Source organism: Mustela nivalis (genome assembly GCF_964662115.1).
Source record: "Mustela nivalis genome assembly, chromosome: 4".
Taxonomy (NCBI): Eukaryota; Metazoa; Chordata; class Mammalia; order Carnivora; family Mustelidae; genus Mustela; species Mustela nivalis.
In genome coordinates, this window is record NC_139023.1 from 51,415,005 (window position 1) to 51,436,148 (window position 21,144).

General features: G+C 37.8%; 1 protein-coding gene across 5 annotated transcripts in view; it reads left to right on the plus strand.

The window, feature by feature from the left end:
• KCNIP4 (potassium voltage-gated channel interacting protein 4) overlaps positions 1 to 21,144 on the plus strand; it is a 1,147,911-nt gene that overhangs the window by 997,961 nt on the left and 128,806 nt on the right. The window contains exon 2 of one of the 5 annotated variants that reach the window (XM_082728683.1): positions 14,590 to 14,695. The exons of the other annotated variants lie outside the window; for them this stretch is intronic. Coding sequence (XP_082584809.1) covers positions 14,590 to 14,695 — 106 coding nt within the window. The remainder of the gene's footprint in view (positions 1 to 14,589; positions 14,696 to 21,144) is intronic. 5 annotated transcript variants of the gene reach the window in all.

Consider the following 21,144-nt stretch of genomic DNA (forward strand, 5'->3'; position numbering starts at 1 on the left):
GCATGCAATTAATTTTCTTCAGCAGGATGTAGCCCCTCAGCTACTATGATAAATTTAACATCAGATTTTCCTGGTTCAGTTTCTAATAAATAAAAATCCTGAGCAGCAAACAGAGCTGCCTGTTTTCAAGGACAATATTTTACATTGTGCGTCAGCCTAGAGCATTAGTTATTAAAATTAAATTAGCAGGAAGAGATACTCATATCCATCTTAGGGATATTGATTTGTTATTCTTGATTTTTCTGTAATGCTGATAGAGAGGTTAGGATTAAAGTATTTGGGACTCTTTCCACTTACACTGTTTAATTAAACATGACTTCTTCTGAACCCACATTGATATAATTTGTGAATACTCCTTCTACCTCAACAGGTACAATATTGAGGCTAATACATATTGATTATTTCAATGGACTTGTTGAGTTGGAAATCTGCATTTATGTTCTTTTCTAACTGCTGAGAATGTGTCAGCATCTTTTCTGCATGAAGAGATGTAGACCTGAATTTGAATCCCTACGTACTTGCTGAGGGATATAGAAGTGACCTAAATACTCTAATGTATTTAAGTTCAAAATTTAAAGTATAAAATAGGGATCATACCTAGCTTGTAAAATCATTTTAAGAATGAATGATAACATATATAAGATGTCTAGTCCTCTGTCTAGCAGGTAGCAGGTGCAAAATAATTAGTAGTCACACATGAAGATCTTTTCTATAAAGCCTTTTGTATAAAATCAGTAAACCAAAACCATTCACTACGGTTAACATTTATTTATTTAACACATTTTTAATTGAGAAGGAACGACATGCCATATACTTAGGTACTGGGAATAAAGTAGTAAAAATACAGAAAATCCATGCCCTCAATGAATTTACTACCCAGTGGAGACAGGAAAGCAATAAACATACAACTTAAGTATACTGTACATTAATAGTGACAGGCACTATTGATAAGGCTACAGAAAGTTCTGCGATACCTGGAAGTCTGGGTTTATGCCAATCATCTTGATATCATGATTATAGTGCCCCCTTTTTATTTTCAGTGGTGTTCCAGGTTGGACAATAGATTTTATGGTTAACTGTATTGGTTTTCTCGGGCTGCTATAACAAACGATGGTTAGCTTACACAACAGAAATGTATTTTCTCATAGTTCTGGAAGCTAGAAGTTCAAGATCAAGGTGTCAAGAGTTTAGTTTCTCCCCAGGCCTCTTTCCTTGGCTTGCAGATGACTGCCTTCTCCCTGTGTCCTCATATGGCCTTTGCTCTGTGCTCAAGGCATTCCTGGTGCCTCCTCATCTTCTTCTAAGGACACCAGTCAGATTGGATTAAGACAGCAAAGGTCTCGTTTTAAGCTGATTGTCTCTTTCAAGGCTTTGTCTCCAATACAGTCACATTCTGAGATAATGGGGGTTATGTCACTGACATATGACTTTGGGGAGGACAAAGTCAACCAGTGTAATAAACCAACATATGGTCTGAAGTAAGGCAGGAGAGAGTGGTTAGGTGAGTGGTTAGGTGACAGTTCAGGTTTAGATAGGATAGCCAAGAAGGTGTCATTGAAATGTCCATTTTGGACTAAAGACCTGAGAGAAATAAGGGAGTGATCTGGGAGATATTTGAGATAAGACATTTCAGGAGAAGAGACAGTCAAAAGCAAGTTCAGAATCAGAAGAGTAAATAAGAAGAAAAGACAGACCTATGACCCTGCAATTGCACTCCTGGGTATTTACCCCAAAGATACAGATGTTGTGAAAAGAAGATGTGAAAACATCTGTACCCTGATGTTTTTAGCAGCAATGGCCACAGTTGCCAAACTATGGAAAGAACCAAGATGCCCTTCAACGCACAAATGGATAAGGAAGATGTGGAGTATTATGCCTCCATCAGAAAGGACGAATACCCAACTTTTGTAGCAACATGGACGGGACTGGAAGAGATTATGCTGAGTGAAATAAGTCAAGCAGAGAGAGTCAATTATCATATGGTCTCACTTATTTGTGGAGCATAACAAATAGCATGGAGGACAGGGGGTGTTAGAGAGAGAATGGAGTTGGGACAAATTGGAAGGGGAGGTGAACCATGAGAGACTATGGACTTCGAAAAACAATCTGAGGGGTTTGAAGTGGCGGGGGAGTGGGAGGTTGGGGTACCGGGTGGTGGGTATAATGGAGGGCATGGATTGCATGGAGCACTGGGTGTGGTGAAAAAATAATGAATATTGTTTTTCTGAAAATAAATAAATTAATTTATAAAAAAGTAAAAAAAAAAAGAGAGGAGTTTTGGTGGAAGCAATGGGCACACTTTGCAAGTCATTGTAGGGAATTTGGCTCTTAGTATCAGGGATACTGAAAGTCATCTAAAATTCAATAAATATCAGATTAGTTAATTAACTAGAAACAAGGAAGGGAAGGCTCTTACTTCTAGTTTAGTTCTTTGTGAATGCTTATCCTCAACAGAGATTTACTTAACCTTAACTGCAGAATATAGAGCATGTCAACTCCAAAGTGAAAAATTTACTCACCTGTAGGGTGTTGTAAATTAATTTACCTAGTGTAAATATGCTTAGTGAGAATTTGCAAAAAAAATACCAGTACCATTAAGAAGGTATCATAAGTACAGCACCATGCCTTAGATTTTGAAGAACTCCATATATAAAGGAAGTGTTCTAAGTAGAGGAGGAATATGTGGCCATGATATAATTTGATTTTTCTGGCATCCTAGAAAATTCATTAACTGATATCTGTGTTAGTTTCTTATGGCTTCTGTAATAAATTACTACAAACCGCAAAAGTGTATTCTCTCACAGATTAGGAGAGAAGTCTTAAGTTAATTGTGTCAACCATGTATCAACATGGTGAGTTCCTTCTGGAGTTTCTGAGGGATATTCTATTTCATGCCTGTCTTTTAATTTCTGGTGGTTGAGGGCAATCATTAGCATTTCTTAGCTCATAGCTGCATCAATCTAATCTCTGTCTCCATCTTTGTATGGCCTTCTTTCGTGTGTGTGTGTGTGTGTGTGTGTCCTTTATCTTATAAGGACACACATCATTTGACTTAGGGCCCATCCTAAATTCAGCATAACCTCATCTTAACTAATTGCATCTGCAAAGACTCTATTTCCCAAAAGAGTCCCATTCTAAGGTTCAGCATGAACATGAATTTTTGAGAGACACCATTCAACCTGATGTAATGTCCATATCAAAATTGTAAAACTATAGTTCTTAGGAAAGCCTATCTGCATGTGGTTTGGTGCAGAACAGGACAATGGTTCTAAATTGGGCTTCCTGAAGGTCCTGGGTGACTCAGTCAGTTGAGCACTTAACTCTTGGTTTCAGTTCAGGTCATGATAACATGGGTTATGCGATCAAGCCTCACTATGAGCTCCATGTTCAGCATGGAGTCTGCTTGAGATTCTCTCCCTCTGCCCTCCCCGCCCCCCAGTCAAAAGTACCATCTCTCTCTCTCTCTCTCTTTCTCAAATAAATAAATCTTACAGAAATAAATTGGGTTTCCCATTTGAGTTAGCTGATTCACTTGGTCTGGAGTGATCAGGCATAGCAAATTTTTAAGCCATTCTGGTGATTCTAATAAGTAGCCAGGGCTAATTAATTGGTATTCACAAAATTGTAAACACTTGAGCTTCACTGCATGTCTTATCTGATTATCATCCCAAGTACCTATCACAGGGTCTGCCTTATAATATACTCAATAAGTACCTATTGGTTAGACTAATAAATAATTTTATAGGATAAATGAAGTTTTGAAAGAAGATTACATACAGTGACCCAAAAGAATAAGAAAGTGATGTTTCATGTTGGAAGTTATAATGGGTTTCATTGTATTTCTTCTAGCATTTGAAAGATTTTGCAGAAACAATTACTTCATTCATCTCCTACCTTCCTTGCCATTAGTAAGTGTCACATATTAGCACCATTTTTCAGATGAAGAAATTGGATCTTCTAGTGCAGTTTTCTCTTCAACTGCAATATTACTTTTTAATACCACCAGGAAATTGATAGATGTCCTACAGAAAAAAATAGAATTAGAGGCAGCATTTCTAGTAAAGGAGCATAGGTCACCAAGTTTTGGCCACTATATTCAAGATAGGATGATTTAAGAAGCCTAACTGAGGGGTTGGGGAAGGAAATAAAGAACCCCCCACAAAGTGAAACAGTCATGCTATAGCCAAAGGTTACACAGTCAGACCCAATAAGTGAAGTGTTCTGGTGATTTATTAGAGCCATCATTAGTGCAGTAGAGAAGTCAGCATGTCGACCTAGATTGAGACAGATAGACATATGCTCATATCCTGGTCCTGCTCCTTCAAAGCTTTATACCCTTAATTCCCTTACCTATAATTTGGCTATCATGTTATTATCTGCCACATGGAGTTCATAGGAAGGTTAAATGATATAATGCTTGTAAAGTGCTTGGCACATAGAAAGTTCTTATTGTTGTGTTAGAACACTGCATTTTAGGTATTATTTATGTCCTTCATTTCTAAGGGCAAGATCACGTTCAAGTGAAATGTAGAGAATGTTCCTGCTTTACTGTTTATCCTGATGTGATTTCCCCCATGATTACAGGTGAGATCAAAAAGGCTCAGTGAGGTTAGGTTACTTATCTAAAGTCTCGAAATGAAAAATGGCAAAGCCTAGATTCAAACTAGTTCTTTCTGATTCCAAAGTGGCTAGACTTTCTGCTACAAATGTTATAATTATTAATACATCCTAAATTATTTACATTTTTTATGTTGGCAAGAATACCTTTTTTAAAAGATTTTATTTATTTATTTGACAGAAATCACAAGTAGGCAGAGAGGCAGGCAGGGGGTGAGGGGAAGCAGGCTCCCCACTGAGTAGGAATCCTAACACAGGGCTCAATCCCAGGACCCCAGGAACATGACCTGAGCCAAAGACAGAGACTTAACTGACTAAGTGACTCAGATGCTCCTACTTATAGCTATTTTAAAAAATGAAATTGCACATTTACATTATTTACCATATAATGAAGTGGCCATTTTGACAGTGACTGAACATTATGGAACCAGACCACACTTGTTGCTCATGTAATCTGTTATCTTAAATTGGAACACTTTGGACATGAAAAGTGGATACTAACAGATGAGATGTTAAGACCCTTGTTGTAAATTGGCATGTCCAGGGCAAACCCCTACTTATAGAGAACTATAGATAATTTCCCAGCTCCCACACAGAGGATCTCACCATATATGCAGTTTGGGTCATTTGTGCAGAAGAACGAAGGAAAATTGGGTTTCAGTGATCAATTTTAAAGGAACCTGAAGAAAACTGACAACTTTTCCATGTTTTTGTTTTCTGCTAGTATTCTTTGACTCATTCTGCCAAGAGAAGGGGGTGTTAATGTGGACAATCACAAGCCCTTAGTACTGGTTTAGAAAGCCTTATAGCTCTTAGCCATCCAGTTGTTTACTAATATTTGCCCAGCAATAAGGTATAATAATTATCCTGTAGTCTGTTGACTAAAGCTCTCTCTGCATTTTTCATGAGACTTGCAGTCAACACAAAGGTAAAAAAAATTCAGTAGAACCCTGCCTTGATTGAGAGAGAAACTGAGTAATAGTCAGGGAAGGACAGAGAGCAGAGAAAGATAAAAGAGAGATACAAATAGAGATATAGAAGGACAAAGAGAGAAAAACCTGGAGTGTGAGAAGCACAAAGATAGAGAGCAAGGAGGAGACAGGTAAAGAAGTGACAAAGGCTAAGGAAGAGAGGGGGAGAGTGAGCTAGAGAAAACAGGGACAGAGAGAGACACAGGAGGGAGTCTGAATGGCTGACAGACCGAGTGGCACTCATTTTATGAGAAACAGGTGTCTTCAAGTAGCATCTCTAAGTAGAGTCAAACTCACTCTCTTTGCATTTAGATTCTGTAGATTATTGCCAGCAAATTCAGGTACCTTCTGGCTTCCTCATTCTGGATTAACTGATAGATAAAATGTAACTTGTTTACAACCAGGGAAAACAAAACCAGTCAATTAGGAAGGTCAGAGCTCTGCCTCCAACATTCATAAAGTTTCAAAATTAAATGTAGATATTTTCCCCTCATTTTCAGTCATTAACCCTGCTGTTGCCCTTCCTAAAGGTGAACAATTACATCCAGAACTGACAGCAGGACCAGTAACAATGGGCGTAGTTGGCAGCAGTTTTCAATAGAGTATGAACCCCAAATTATTTGGGACCTTCTTTTTTAGAAATAAATTTGGAAATACAAAATAAAATGTGTGTGTGTACTTATAAGCCATAAGCTTATCTGAAAAATAAACATGCTGTCGGATAAGTTCACATTTGCAACTAGTCAAAAATATACTTCCTAGCTTCAACATCAAGTCACTGCTCATAAATCAGTTTGCAAGTGATTCAAAGGAGGGACATACAGATGGAATCACAGTGCCACTGACACTCTTGGCGCTTGGTCATAGTTACTGATTCCAGGGAAGACACCATGTCTATGGAAACATCATTAGCTCTTTTCCTCCATGTGACATCCACAGGCTGAACACCTAGGAAGAAGAACATTGTCCATAATTCAAAAGCACAAGAAAGAACCCGAATAGGGTTGTTAGTTATGGAGTAGGAGACTTTATTCCCGTGCAAAGCCACAGAAAGTATTCGTTTTTGCTATCAGCTGTACTACATACAAATGGAGGAAGATAAGCATGCTTCTCATTGTGGCAAAATTGCCATGTTTATCACTGTGGTCATTAGTTGTTGAATTCATAATTCAAGCCCATCACTCACTGTGGACACCTGACATTTACATGTAGTGCCATTTATTGTAGAACAGGAAAAGCAGTCAGTGCAAAATGACCACTGAGATACATGACCACTGAAATCTGGGGGGAGAGGGGGTCACAAATATGGACCAAACACCCTAGGCTGATTAATTTTCAGTAATGTCAGACTTTTTAAGATGAAATCTTTCCCACTGGTAAAATGAAGACATTTTCATTAAATTGTGTCACAATGTGCAGTGATCTATTTATTCTATTTATTTGTACTCTTACTTTTTATTCTTTTTGTATTACTTTGTTTCAGGAGTTTTGAAGTGCTAGATCTCTGGTTTAACTTCTTTTTTTTTAAGGTTTTGTCTTTTGGGTTTGTTGTTTTGTTTTTTGTTTTTTGTTTTTTTTACAGAAAGAGAGATCTCAAGTAGGTAGAGAGGTAGGGAGAGAGAACGGGAGAAGCAGACTCCCCACTGAGCAGAGAGCCTGATGCGGGGCTTGATCCCAGGACCCTGAGATCATGACCTGAGCCGAAGTCAGAGGCTTTAACCCACTGAGCCACCCAGGCGCCCCTAACTTCTTGATGAAAAAAGGGAGTTGGATTAATTTTGATCTCTAAGGCCATAAATTATGAACAGATCATTGGACTCAAAGGTTTATATAGCCAATTAATTTAAGGTATTAATCCATCCATGTAGGTGTCCATAAGAATTAATTGAAAAACTTAATAAATAGAGAAGATTAATCATTGAACATACCTATATTCGTGCCTAATATATATAATATGCTGCAGTAGTTGCTAATGATGCTAATAATCAAAACAGAGTAAGACACTTTCTCATCTCATTAGACATGTTTGCTTAAATATAACTCCACTGAATCCTTCCCTGGCAACCACATTGAAAAATACCAGACTCTTCCACTCCACTTCCCAATCCTACTCACCAACAGAAGTCTCTATGCCTCATCTTTGTTTTCTATCTGACAGACTTTATATTTTGCTATTTATTTTTTTTATTTTTCTATGAATATAATGTCTGATGAAAAAGAGTAAGAGTTGGTGTCTGTTTTATTCACTCACATTATTCCCAGCACCTGGACCATGTCTAGCACATTCTAACCACTCAATAAATGATTTTTGAATAAATGAATTAATGGATGCACAGAATCCTTCAGCAAATCTGAGATTTAGTGAAGGAAATTGGCAAATTAATCATGCAATGCAATAGGTGTTAATACTGATGTACCTGGTTAGACTCTGGAGAGCAGGGACTTTTTCTTATATAACCCATCTATATCCATAGTATACAATAAACATTATTTAAATGTTTATAAGAGCTACAATAAATGCTTGTTTTAAATAAATGAATAAATATTTATGTGATGTAAGGTTTTTAATCTATCAAAGAGTGTTCATGATGGTAAAATGTCCTGCATACTAAGGCATTCTGCTGGTTGACAAACCTTCAACATTAAATTTCTTTTAGTATTATTTGTTTCGGAATGTAGTCAGACTCATCCTTAGCAGAAAGCCTTCATACCCAGATGTCCATTTAGAGTTGGGGAGGAGACTGCTTCACCCACACTGAGGAAATACACCATGCAGATTTTAAATGTATCTGCTAATTATAGACATGCAGCTAATCTGTATATGTTGAGACCATAATATAACATATAATCTGATTTCATGCTTTCAGCAGATATTGATTGACACTTTTTATATAACAGGCATTATGCAAGGTAATGGGGATACAGTAGTAGATAAGAAAAATTTGCTTTCTGATTTGAGGATATGGTTGAATATAGTCTGCTGTCTTTTTATGCTCTCTTTGCTTTTCTACTCCTCTGTCCCTGACTTCTTCACAATTAATTGAATATTTTTGGTATTCCATTTTATTTCCTCAGTTGGCTTTTCAACTGCACCACCTCTTACTATTCCTTACCTATTTCCCTAGCATCTAGAGGTTGTAATATGTCTCCTGCCTTTATTCAGACTACTTAGTGTTGATATTATACCACTTAGTGTAAAATGTACTATCAGTAAATTTGCATTTGCCTTCCCGCCCTTATGATATTGTCAAATTTTATATCTATAAATATAATGAATGTCACAATATGTTTTGTCATTGTTGTTTTAAACAAAGGAAATAAAATTATGTATTTTCAATTTCCAAGGCTCTTCATTTTGCTCTTTGTTTCTATCTGTAGATCTTCATATCACGTCATTTCCTTTAACCCTAAAGAAATTCCTTCAGTATTTCTGGTAATGCAGCTCTAGTGGCTATGACTTTTCTCAGCTTTGGTTTGTTTGAAAATATCTTTATTTCACTTTCCTTCTCAAAAGACTATTTTCACTGAATATAGAAGTCTGGATTGAAAGTCTGTATATTCCCCCAGAACTTATTCCATTGTATTCTGGCCTCTGTTTTTGCTGTGAGAAACCATTCTTATATTATTTTATCTCTATTTGTAATATATCTTTTTATTCTAGATTTGGGTTTTTTAAGCTTTTTTCCCCATTTTTTTCAGCAATTTGACTATGGTTTGCTTATACATGATTCTTCTAGTATTTTATCTTGATTGTGGTTCAATAAGCTTTCTGGATCTGTACATTAATGATTATAACTAAATTTGGAATATTTGGGACATTTTTTTGCAAACTCTTCTTTCCTGATTCATCTTTTTTTAAAAAAAATACATTCATGTTAGACGACTTGATATCTTCTTTTAATTACTAAAAATCTATTTACTTTTTAATCACCTTTTCTCTGTTATTCAGATTAGATGATTTGTCTCTTTTCATATCTAGTCAAGCTCATAACTCTTTCTTCAGTAGTCTCCCATCTGCTGTTAAGTCCACCTAAGGAAGTTTTTATATTTTTGATATTTTTCTTCTCATTTTTAGAATTTTTATTTGTTTCCTTTTTATAGTTTTAATTTCATTGCCCAAATTTTTCAACTGGTTACTTGCTATGACCATCTTCTACTTTATGCCATTTTCTACATATTTTGATATCTGTGTCATCCCTAGATCTGTTTCTATTGATCCTTTTTCTCAAGAACTTGATTATGGGTCACATTTTTCCATTCCTTAACAAGCAGCTCATTTTCGATGGTGTGATTGTTAAAATGCAGTGTAAGGAGTTTGGATTTTATCTTCTTTTCAAGAGTGTTGAGTATTGTTCTGGAAGGCATTCCATAGTTACTAGCACTTCCTCTGGTCTTAACAACTTTCATTCTATTATTTGTTAGGATAGGTCAATTTTGGTTTTACATGTAGTCATAGGATGTAGCCCTTACTCTAGGAAATGATTCTTACCTCAAAAACATGGTCTGTCTGAGCTCTCCAGTGAATGCCAGTGGTGTTTACTGCAGCAGTGTGGTTTTTTCTCTTCCTTCCGTTTTTTTTTTTTTTTCTTTCTTTCCTTTTGGGTCAGAATTTCATCTCCCAGCATGACATGACTTCTGGTATTTCCATTCAATTCTCAGTCCTTTGGCAGCTTGTGCCTCCTCGGTATTATGGGATCTGATCTTGAACATGCATGATTCAGGCCTTGATCAGTGATTGTATTAGTCAGGGTTCTCCAGAGAAACAGAACCAATTGGAGATAGACATGTAGATAAATATGGATACAATGAAAGATTGGCTTACACAGTTATTGAGGCTGAGAAGACCCACAATCTGCCAGGAAAGTTGGTGGTATAGTTCTAGTCCAAACCTTTCTAGCACCTTCTCCTGCAAATTCTAGTCACTTTGGGAGTCCAGAATTCTGAGGTCTATAAGCATGATCTGTATCCCTCTGGACTATGGAAAGAACATGCCACTAGGTAGAGAGAGCCAGGGCACTTGCGAAGGTTACCTCTTAGATTTCTTTTCTCTGAAGTACTACAGTTCTACATTTCTTGTTGTTCAGTACTTGAAAACAGTTGCATCGCATGGTTTGACCAGCATTATGGTTTCTTATAGTGGGATAACAGTCAGCAATGGTTACTCTCTAAAAGCTGAATGTAGATATCCTTAATCTTATACCTCAGTAGGAAAGATATGTATCAAATATAAAATAATGTCATCAATTGTTTTAATTATATTCATGATAATGTCATGAAGGAGAAATATAGGAAACTCTACAAGAATATAATAGAGCTGTTCATAATCTAGTTTCATCTGTCATGTAGGGTTTTCCTCAGAAAGTAATATTGAACTGAAATCTCAAGGCAGACAGGAGTTAACCAAGCCACAAAGGGGGGGGGGGGGAGGAAGAAAGAAAAGCTCAGTTAGAGGTAATAGCATCTAGAAAGGACCTGAGGTAGGAGGAAATATCATATACCAAAGAACTGAAAAAAAAAATTAACATCTATTGAATCTACATTATGAAATTATGAACAATCATTGTGCTAAATAAGTGCTTTATTATCTCATTAGATTTTAACAAATTTATGAGGTAGATATTATTACTAATCCATTCTGTTGTTCAGGAAACTGAGATTCAGAGGGATTCAATAAACTTACCCAATGTCATAAGATACTGGGATCTGGTTTCAGGCTGTTTCACTACAGTGCTTGACCACTCAACCACTACACTTTAAGAGGAAAAAACCAGAAATATCTGGTAGCAGAGAGAGAGGTACAGAGATAGAGGAAATTATATGGTGTCTACAACCTGACTTAAGAAAGCTAAAGTTCTCATTGAGGAGAATACACTGTAAAAACAAGGTAGATTAAGGAAAGCCCTTGTCATGATGAGCACTGGGTGATGTATGGAAGTGTTGAATCACTGTATTGTATTCCTGAAACTAATATAACACTAAATGATAACTATACTAGAACTAAAATAAAATAAAATATTTGTTTTTCCACATAATTTGGAAACTTTGGGGACTTTGTTTATATCATTTTTCAACAATTATGATAAATCATATTCTTATTTATTTTGAAGGAAAAGACCCTAGAGAATTTGAATAATGTCTATAGTCAAATAAAAGTTGATTTGTTTATCTACCAGGAAATAAAAACTACTTAGAAGTCATATACAATTTCTATTTAAATGTATTTCTTTTTTTTTTTAACGTTTTTTTGTTTTTTTTAAAGATTTTTTATTTATTTATTTGACAGAGAGAGATGACAAGCAGGCAGAGAGAGGGGAGGAAGCAGGCTCCCCGCTGAGCAGAGAGCCTGATGCGGGGCTCGATCCCAGGACCCTGGGATCATGACCTGAGCCGAAGGCAGTGGCTTAACCCACTGAGCCACCCAGGCGCCCCTTTAAATGTATTTCTAAAAGGGATCCTTAAACTGTGTTTTTACAACAAATATCCTTTAGTATAAGTCCTTCTGTTTTACAAAAAAAGACAGAAACCCAAAAAAGTTTAATAACCTGTCCAAGGTCACTGAACAAGAACTAAAATCTGGGACTTCTGACTCCTGATTAAAAACAACAAATGTATAGTACAGTTCAAAACATTATAGTCCAGTTCAAAAGATGTTCCAAGGGAGAACATCATTAATTACCAAATTGGGGTGGAGTCAGGGAGTAACCATTAATAGCCCGAGCTTGGGAGGCAGGAAGCTCCCTCTCCTACACCTAGACCTGAGAGTCCTGCAGCTGTTATAGATAGAGTGAGCTTGGCAGGTATCAGAATTTAAGGGGAAAGGAGGAAATCAAGCAACTAGCAAATATTTCTTGAGTGTTTGTCATGTGACAATTTCAGGGGTGCCTATGGAGTTTGGCTGGACACCAAGAAATCAAACATGAAGTGAAAGAGCTGGGTACTAGGTACGACTAAAGCCTTTCTCCTACTGCAGATGGCTGGTAGAACCTTTTCTTTCGAATTCCTTATCAGAATAGGGTCTTACCCTATAGTAGGATGTGATACCCATAACAGTAGCAGGAGGAAGTGTAGCCGAAACAACAGAAAAGATAGAGCAGGGGATGGAGGAGGCCCTTTCCTTCAGGAAGTGTGGAGATACCACAGCAGAAGTTAACCAGAAGTAAATGTGCTTATATTGAGTTTTAAAGTCTGCATGGACATTTTGAAGTTGATCTTTGGTGAAGGGTCACCAGACTGTGCATACAGTGGCAGGGATTTGAAATGTCCAAAGAAGAGAGCAGACTGTCATGCTTGGGAAGCTAAAATAAAGCAAAATCCTAATGTTCCAGAAGATATTTATAGAGGAAACAGTACTTAGATGGATGTGTCCCTCTACAAATGTACAAGGAAGAAGCCAACTAAAGATTTCTTTCTATGTAAATCTGATTTATTTTATAAGCTAAAAAACTAACTTAGATACCAATCAAGGAAATGAAATCAGGTCTTGTTTTGGTATTGAAAGTAAATTTATTCACTCATTTGTCAGACATTTATTGATCCCTTCTTATGTGCCAGATGATCAATTAGCACTTGAGATATTAAATAAACAAGACATTCTGTACCATATAAGTGTCAAGGGCAGAGGAGAGACTGTTTTATGAGTTCCAACAAAGGTAAGAAGAATAGCCTGGCCACTGGCCAATAGTTTAGAGCAAGAGGATGGTTAAAATGTTGTCAGAGAGTAAGGCATGGCCAGCTCATTCAGGGATTGGTGTCTGTGGTAGCAAGTGTGATTTTTTTCCCCAAAGAATAGCATGAAGGTTATAGAGAGCTTTTACAAAGAGAAATGATATGATTTGATTTATGCATCTACTAGTTCTCTGTCCTCCCCCACACAAAAGATTCATCAGGTTTTTACCCAGTGCACCCTGATGATGTGGTAGAATATCCCCAAAAGGAAATAGATTAGTAGCCTTGTGGTCAGAACTCTTTAAAATTCCAAGGTAGGAATTATAAAGTAGAAAACAACACATGATGCATTGCCAGGCCCATATTATAAAGATAGGAGATGGTCTAACCTAGATTTGAATTGATTCTCTTATTATTGCCTTATATTCAACAATTCCTGAATTAATTTGGAGGGGGGACTATATATATATATTTATATATCAACATACAAATTCGGGCGCTGGGCACTTAGTGGACAAGTTAATGATGAGTTGGACAGTTGTGGGTCTTGACAGCAACAGTTGTTCCAAGATTTTTTTTTTTTTAATTTTTTACTAACTTGCCCACCCAAGTGCTATTGATTTTCCTTGACTGGTCCGTAACCATGTGAAGTCACATATATAACTCCATCTATTCCAGGGTTAACATTTTGTGAACACGCCTTGCTTCTTCTGGAATTACTTTGCTTGAATAATTCTGTCCATTAATACGCACATGTGAAAAAAAGCCAGGTTGCATCTCTGGGCATATCCACTTGTGCTAATGAGGCTGAATATCAAGGACATCTATTGTCTCACTTTCAGGGAAGGCAAAGGTACTAACAGGTGATTGCGGTGTGAATGATTTATTCAGGGCGTCTATCGCCTCTGTAATCAAAGACGGGGAGCAACAAGAACAGAAAATTGTCACATGGGCCCCAACTCTGGTTTGAATATAGACAGTTCAATCCCATTAATTCTTTCAGTGATCTTCCTAACCTCAGGCCAAAAAAAGCCACCAAATTTTACTTTAACTGCTCAAAAAGACTCGTGAAATTCTATTTCCACTAGCTAATGCACCATATGATTAAATGCAACATATGGAAAAGTTTTGAAAAGAAAACCTAAACAATGAGAAGGGGGGGGGATTATTTCCTTTTTTTTTTTTCCTTCTGGGGTCCCAACCCACTGCCTGTGATTGCCTGCTTAGCAGATGTCTGCATCCGTCCCCTGCCTGCCCAGCTTCCTGTGATAAGCCGTGCAGCATGCCCGTTTCTTTCCGCAGACAGCATTAACAGAACCCATCGCATATGTTCTAGGTTTCCTCTACGCTCAGAACAGCACCAAGCGCAGCATTAAAGAGCGGCTCATGAAGCTCTTGCCCTGCTCAGCTGCCAAAACGTCGTCTCCTGCTGTTCAAAGCAAGTTTGTTTTTGTTTTTTTTTTCTCCCCCCAACACCCTGCCTGTTTGTTTGTTTTGTTCTTTTAGGTCTGCATGCACTCCAGTTCTCTGCTTCTAAAGGGAAAAAAAAAAATCTATATGTTATATTATGCAAAACCAAGTCTATTGATGTACTCTAGTGTACCCAAACACCCAGGGGAACTTTTGTGCGATTGTGAGGCCCTTCCCATCTGGCAGGCTGATGGCACAGTGTTAGTTACGAGAGCCTGGACTTCAAAACTTTTGGAAGTTTCTGTTTGATCCGAGAGGTGAGAGTAGCCTTGGGATTTCCATGGGCTCACTGGTTAGCAGAGCTGCTACACACGTCACCCTGCATCACCTTGTAGATTTTCTGACTCATCCATGCATTTGGCACACACCACTCAGATACCCCCAAAGTTCAGAAGAATCACTAGGTTAGAAAAGCTACTACAAAATGGAAACCATTTATGCAAATAGGGTTTTTTTTTTTTTTTTCCTTTGCTCACTCTCTCTCTCTGCATCACTCAGGGTTCTCTAGGAAAACAGAACCAATATATACATTCATACACACATACACATGCATAGACACATGCATATGTGTGTAAATATGCATATGTATGTATATCCACACAAACATGTATAAAGGTATTTATTTTTAGAAATTGGTTCCCATGACTGTGGGGGCTGGCTTGTCTGAAATCCTTAGGGCAGGCTGTCAGGCTGGAAACTCAGGCAGGATGGGAGACTTCAGTCTTGATACAGAATTCCTTCTTCCCAGGAAATCTCAGTTTTTGCCTGGCTGTTCAGCCTGGGGTGAGGTCCACCTACATTATCTAGGGTCATCTTCTTTTCATAGAGTTGACTGTTGGTAGATGTTAACCAGGTCTGCAGAATACCTTGACAGCAACATTGAGATTAGTGTTGTTTGAAATAACTGGGTGCCTAACTTAGCCAAGTTGACATAGAAGACTAACCTTCACTCTCTCCACCTTCTCTTTCTCTCCAATTTTGTGACAATCTTGAGGAGCAGAAAGTAGAGGGTATCTAAAGGACAATGTTTTATTTATTTTATAATGATGCTAGATACAATTTATAACAAACATTTACATTTATCCTGTGTTTACACTTTTTTTTTTGAGACTTTATTTATTTATTTATTTGAGAGAGAGAGATTGAACACAGAGGGAGAGGAGGAAGTAGACCCTCCGCTGAGCAGGGAGCCCTACACAGGACTCAATCCCAGGACATTGGGGTCATGACCTGAGCTGAAGGCAGAGGTTTAACTGACTGAGGCACCCTGGTGTCCCCTGTTTACATTATTTCATATACAGTTTTTTTCAAACATCAAACAACTGTTAGAATCAGACAGAGAAGGTGTTGTTCTTTGGCAGTGATGAAACAGCGTATGAAGAATCTCGCTAACACATTCTATGTGTGGGGCTCTAACCCATGCCTTCACCAACTCTTTATATTCTGCCTCACCATCTTATAAGAATTGATAGGCTCAGTGATATAAAAAATGTATTTTTTATTTATTTTAAGTAAATAAAATGTATTATTCATTTATTTTAAATTTCACTAATCTCCATAATGTAAATGGGGAAACTAGAGAAAGTACCTCAAACAACCTGATACATCCAGTCAAAGTCCTAGGATAAAATAGTAACTTCAGTGCATTCTTTAGACAAAATTTATCATAATAATAAGATTTAATTAATTCACTTATTCAATCATCATAAATGTATTACATGCCAGTACACCGTATGTATTACATGTCAGTTCCTATTCTCATTTGGGGAGATATAGCAGTAAATAAAAGAGCTTTACAAACTTTCTATTCTACTGGAACATTCTGTGGGGAGAGGGCACAGAACAAAATTACTTTTATTGGTGACAATCTGATGGAGAAAAATTTAAGTTATTGTTGAGATCCATTGCTTCAATTTTTTCCACTCATCGCACACACCACACACATTGTCTTACAAACAAAAACATAATGTGTCATCAGCAACCTAAGAGGCCGTAATCCCAGAATGATGTCCCGGCCTCAATCATTCCCAATATTGAAGCTGCAGACGTTTTTATTGCCACTATTTGTCAGCAAATGTTGGTTATTAGAGCCATTGCTTTCCTCCTTTCAAGCTGGAGTCAAAATTGCCAATTTACCAGATATTCACTGAAAACATAGTCATTTGTACACAGCAGACAGGTAAAATATAACTTTCAAATGGATTCTTATCTTCACTTGGGAAGAACAAAATTGCCAAGTCTTATTAGCACTCTTCCTGCACCAATCCCTGGTAAGGTCAGACCCCAAATAAATGGTCATGGAGGATGCAATGAAATTTTCAACTAATTGTGAGGGGAAAACCAGGATCTTTCTTGAAGGGAAAAAATAATAATAAAAGATACTAAAAATGAACAGAATAATCCTGAGAACTGACATTTTTATAAAAATGGGATTTCGTAAATTGGCTGATATTGAACTGATTCTAGACTTAGACTATGAGCCCAAAAGTTCTGCAAATATAGCTCCCTTCCCCACTAGCCACACTTTCCCCACTAGCCACCTGGCATGAGAACACCCTAGCAGGTGGAAATAGATTGCTTGGATAGGAAAACACATTAATTCTACTGCTATATCAGAAGGCTGTTATTTATGGGTCCCTATCCACAATCAGACCCCACACAGTCGGGCACAGGACTGAAAAAAATGTTATGAGAACACACGGCAGATGGTTACAGCCAGGTGCCCGGAGGGGCAGAGGACCCTATGCCACCAGAGGAAAAGTTTGGCCACCAAATGTCTGCATGCTGGACCACAGAGAACCCTGTGGTGAGGTTCAGCTTGATGGAGCCAGTTCTAGGCTTGAACGAGTGGTGCAGTGGCTGAGGGAATATTCTCCACCACATCCCATGCACCTTCAAAGATTAAGGGACCAAAAGGTAGTTAACGAAGGGCCAATACTCATTCTAAATTCCATTCTCTTTTCCAGGAAGTTTGGTAAGAAAGAGCTCTTCATTCCTCAGGGAAGGAATGTGGAATTTATCTCTATCATGCAAATAACAAAAGGAAAAAAAATATTTCCTACAGAAAGACCAAAACTCCTGCTGAGTTAGGGAGTGCTTGACTTTCTAGTCAGAGCACTAGAGAGTTTGAAGAGAACCTAGGAAGACCCGTAGCTTCACCTCACATCTGGCTTCCAGACAGACTCCTCTGTCACCACCAGCAAGCTGCTGTGCTTCATCAGGGAGACACCAATTTGGTGTCAGCCAGCTTTACATAGCATTCTTCCTCCTGCTGGACCCAAATCAGCCTCCTTTTTAACTTCCAAGCATATTGGTCCTAGTTCAATGCTTGAGAGTGGAATCTGCAGCACCTGCTCCTTCCTCCACAGGACAGCTTTCCGTCTCCTCCCCCTCCTTCTCCTTCAGAGCTGGGAGGGCAAGTGGTTTATTCACCAAAGTCACTCCTCTTCATGGCAGTAAATTTAGAAAGCTTAAAAGAAAAGTTAAGAAATCACATATACACACACACACACGTACACACACACAGATCATACAACACACTCCTTATCTTGGTATTCTCCTCTACCTTGTAGTAACTACAAATAAGTAACATCTTTTCCCAACAAAGTGTGTGCATTAATGATCACAACTATACCAAATTTTTATACTTTTCTTACATGGCATACTTTCATATGCACTAACTTTGTTATTAAAAATGTAAATGGCACTTTTAATTGCAATATATTATCACATTGTAAAGTGACAGTATACTGTATTTGACCACATTCCCTGGCTTCCGAATATTAACCTTTTCCCCCTTTTCTGTTTTCATCCCATAATATAAATAGCACTGGGATAAGCATTTCTGTGTATACATCTGTGTATGCCTTTTAGATTATTTCTCTCCCAGATTTGGAATTATTGGATGAAAGCATTAAATTATGTGAATACAAGCTTCCCCAAGTATTTTAGAAAATTATTTTTTGAGTTGCCCTTTTAAATATTTAAACACATCAAGTATATTGCCTCTTGAGTTTTTTTGTTACATAGATCTAATATCCTCAATATTGGGAAATCATGCAGATTTTATAGTCATTTGTTAAATGTAGACTTGAAATTATTTCTTTTGCTGTTTGTGCTTCAAATGAAAGCATTAAAAGAAGTAGCACATGGCCAAGAGTTTCTACATGAGACATTATGACAGCAGTATTAAATTTTTGAAAATCAAACATATAACTCATCTTTAACAAAAGGAAAAATAACAAGTTTCAAACTTTGGGGGTTCAAGCACACCTCTTAACTATGAGATTTGAGAGTGTCAGATAAATATCAAATTCTATGTTGCCCTGGAAAGATGTTGGGGAACGACAAACATAGCAGATCTATGCAGTGGCCTCTAGTAGAATGGGAATAACAGATAGGATTCAAATGTCTTCCTCCTGACACTAAAATACCCCAACAAGAATGAGAAATGGGATAGGGATGGAGGCTGGGGACACCTGGGGTGTCTGTGCTCTGTGTAGCCTATTGCCCACTCTTTGAGCGCCTAACCCTAGATGCAGATCAGAGCACAACCAGTTATAGGAGCCTGGTCACCTTCACTCAGTCTCACTCTCTGACTCTCTCAGATCACCCATTGGAAGCTGTCCACTTGCTGAAATTTAAAACAACAACAAAAATAACTTCCTTTTACTTTATGCTTCCCACCCACCATGTTACTGGCCACTAAATTCTGGTCTATTTTCTCTCTGAAATAGCTTTTATATTTACTACTGTCTTGTGCGATGGCACTTGCTCAGACCCTCATTATCCCTCCCAAGAACTACCGAAAGTGGCAGATGGAGCCAGGGTGGGCTTTAATGTCATCCTGGCATGCATTTGAATTCCTGCTGTGCTTCCTACTAACAACATGCTTGGAGTTATTTAATGCAATGATCTGGACGCTCAGTCTCCTTATTTGGTCATTTGTTCACTTTTTTTTTTTTTTTTTTGAGAAACCATGTGTTGTCCACATGAATCTAGGCCTTGGCTTTAGAGTGGAGGATTAAGACATATTAGTTCACTGTCTTCATTGAGTTTATATGGGAAGAAAGATGATAAACATGAAAACAAAGACAACCTTGGAAGGTGATGTGTATTATAAAGTAAGTCAACCTGTGGCAAAGTAATGGAAATTGAATGCAGGTGGAAAAGCTATTTTGTCTGGATGAGGGAAAGCATCGTTCATAAGGTGACTTTTGAGACCCCAAAACAAGAGGAGGTCCATGGCATGAGAGTCTGGAGAGAAAGTTTCAAGGAAGAGGACATTGCAAGAGCAAAGACTCTATGGAGAGAAGTAGCATAGCTTATTTATGGTACAAAAAGGACCATTGGGATCATCAGACAAACGGGTGGTTGTGGGATAAAACAAGATAATTCATACAAAGTATTTAGTACATGAAACATCATGAGTGTGAAAGTATGACAGGCTATTATCTAGTTGAGAGTCCCAGTCAGCTTCTGAGGCAGGTGTATTATTTTCCCCATATAAGGGCTGAGGAAACTGAGGCACAGAGAAGTTAGAGAATTTTGCCAATTAACAGAGCTGGAATTGTGACTCTAGAACCTTCTATCTTCATCAGTTCATCAGGCTGAGCTGTACTGACCACCTCTGATATTGACTGAGGAAGCCCCTTTACAGTGTATAATCGTAGTTCTGTTTCATACTCTGAATCACAAATCTTCAAATGAGAAAGAAATATGGGAAAGCTTTAGCTGTGACACTCTGCATGTGGGAAGGTAGGCCTTAATCCCCACGTCACAATTGAGATAACTGTGTCCTGAAAAGGTTGTAATGATTTGTACAGAATCTACAACTGAGAAGTTGGAGTAAACCCACACCCCAAATTCTCCGTGTCCAATGATAAAAATGCACTTACCGAATGAAGGCAAGATATAGGACTGTCAGATCAATAGAAAAACTCTTACTGGAAAAATTGAAGGAGAGAGTGAAGGGGAATTTCTATCTAAGCAAAAGTTCATCTTATTTTAAACGTTTTAAGTATTTAGCCTATTGTAACAACAACCACAATAGCCTATTTTAAGGGATATAGCCTATTTTATATGTGAGAAAACTGAGGTCTACAGAAAGGAAAGGATTTTCTCAAAATAGCAGGGCTATTTTAAAAATCTAGGATGAGAACTAGACTCCAGTTCAGTACTTTCCAACACTGAAATTCTGTGAGTTGGTATCAGTCAGCATTCTGGCAGGAAACACAAGGCACACTTAAATAGGGCTATCAGGGAGAGTTTAATGAAGGGATTGTTTGCTAAAATATGAGCAGAGATTCTAGACCCTACAATGCTGGTGAAACACCCAAAGCTAGGGGAGCCTGGGTGCTCAGTGGGTTAAAGCCTCTGCCTTCATCTCAGGTCATGATCTCAGGGTCCTGGAATTGAGCCC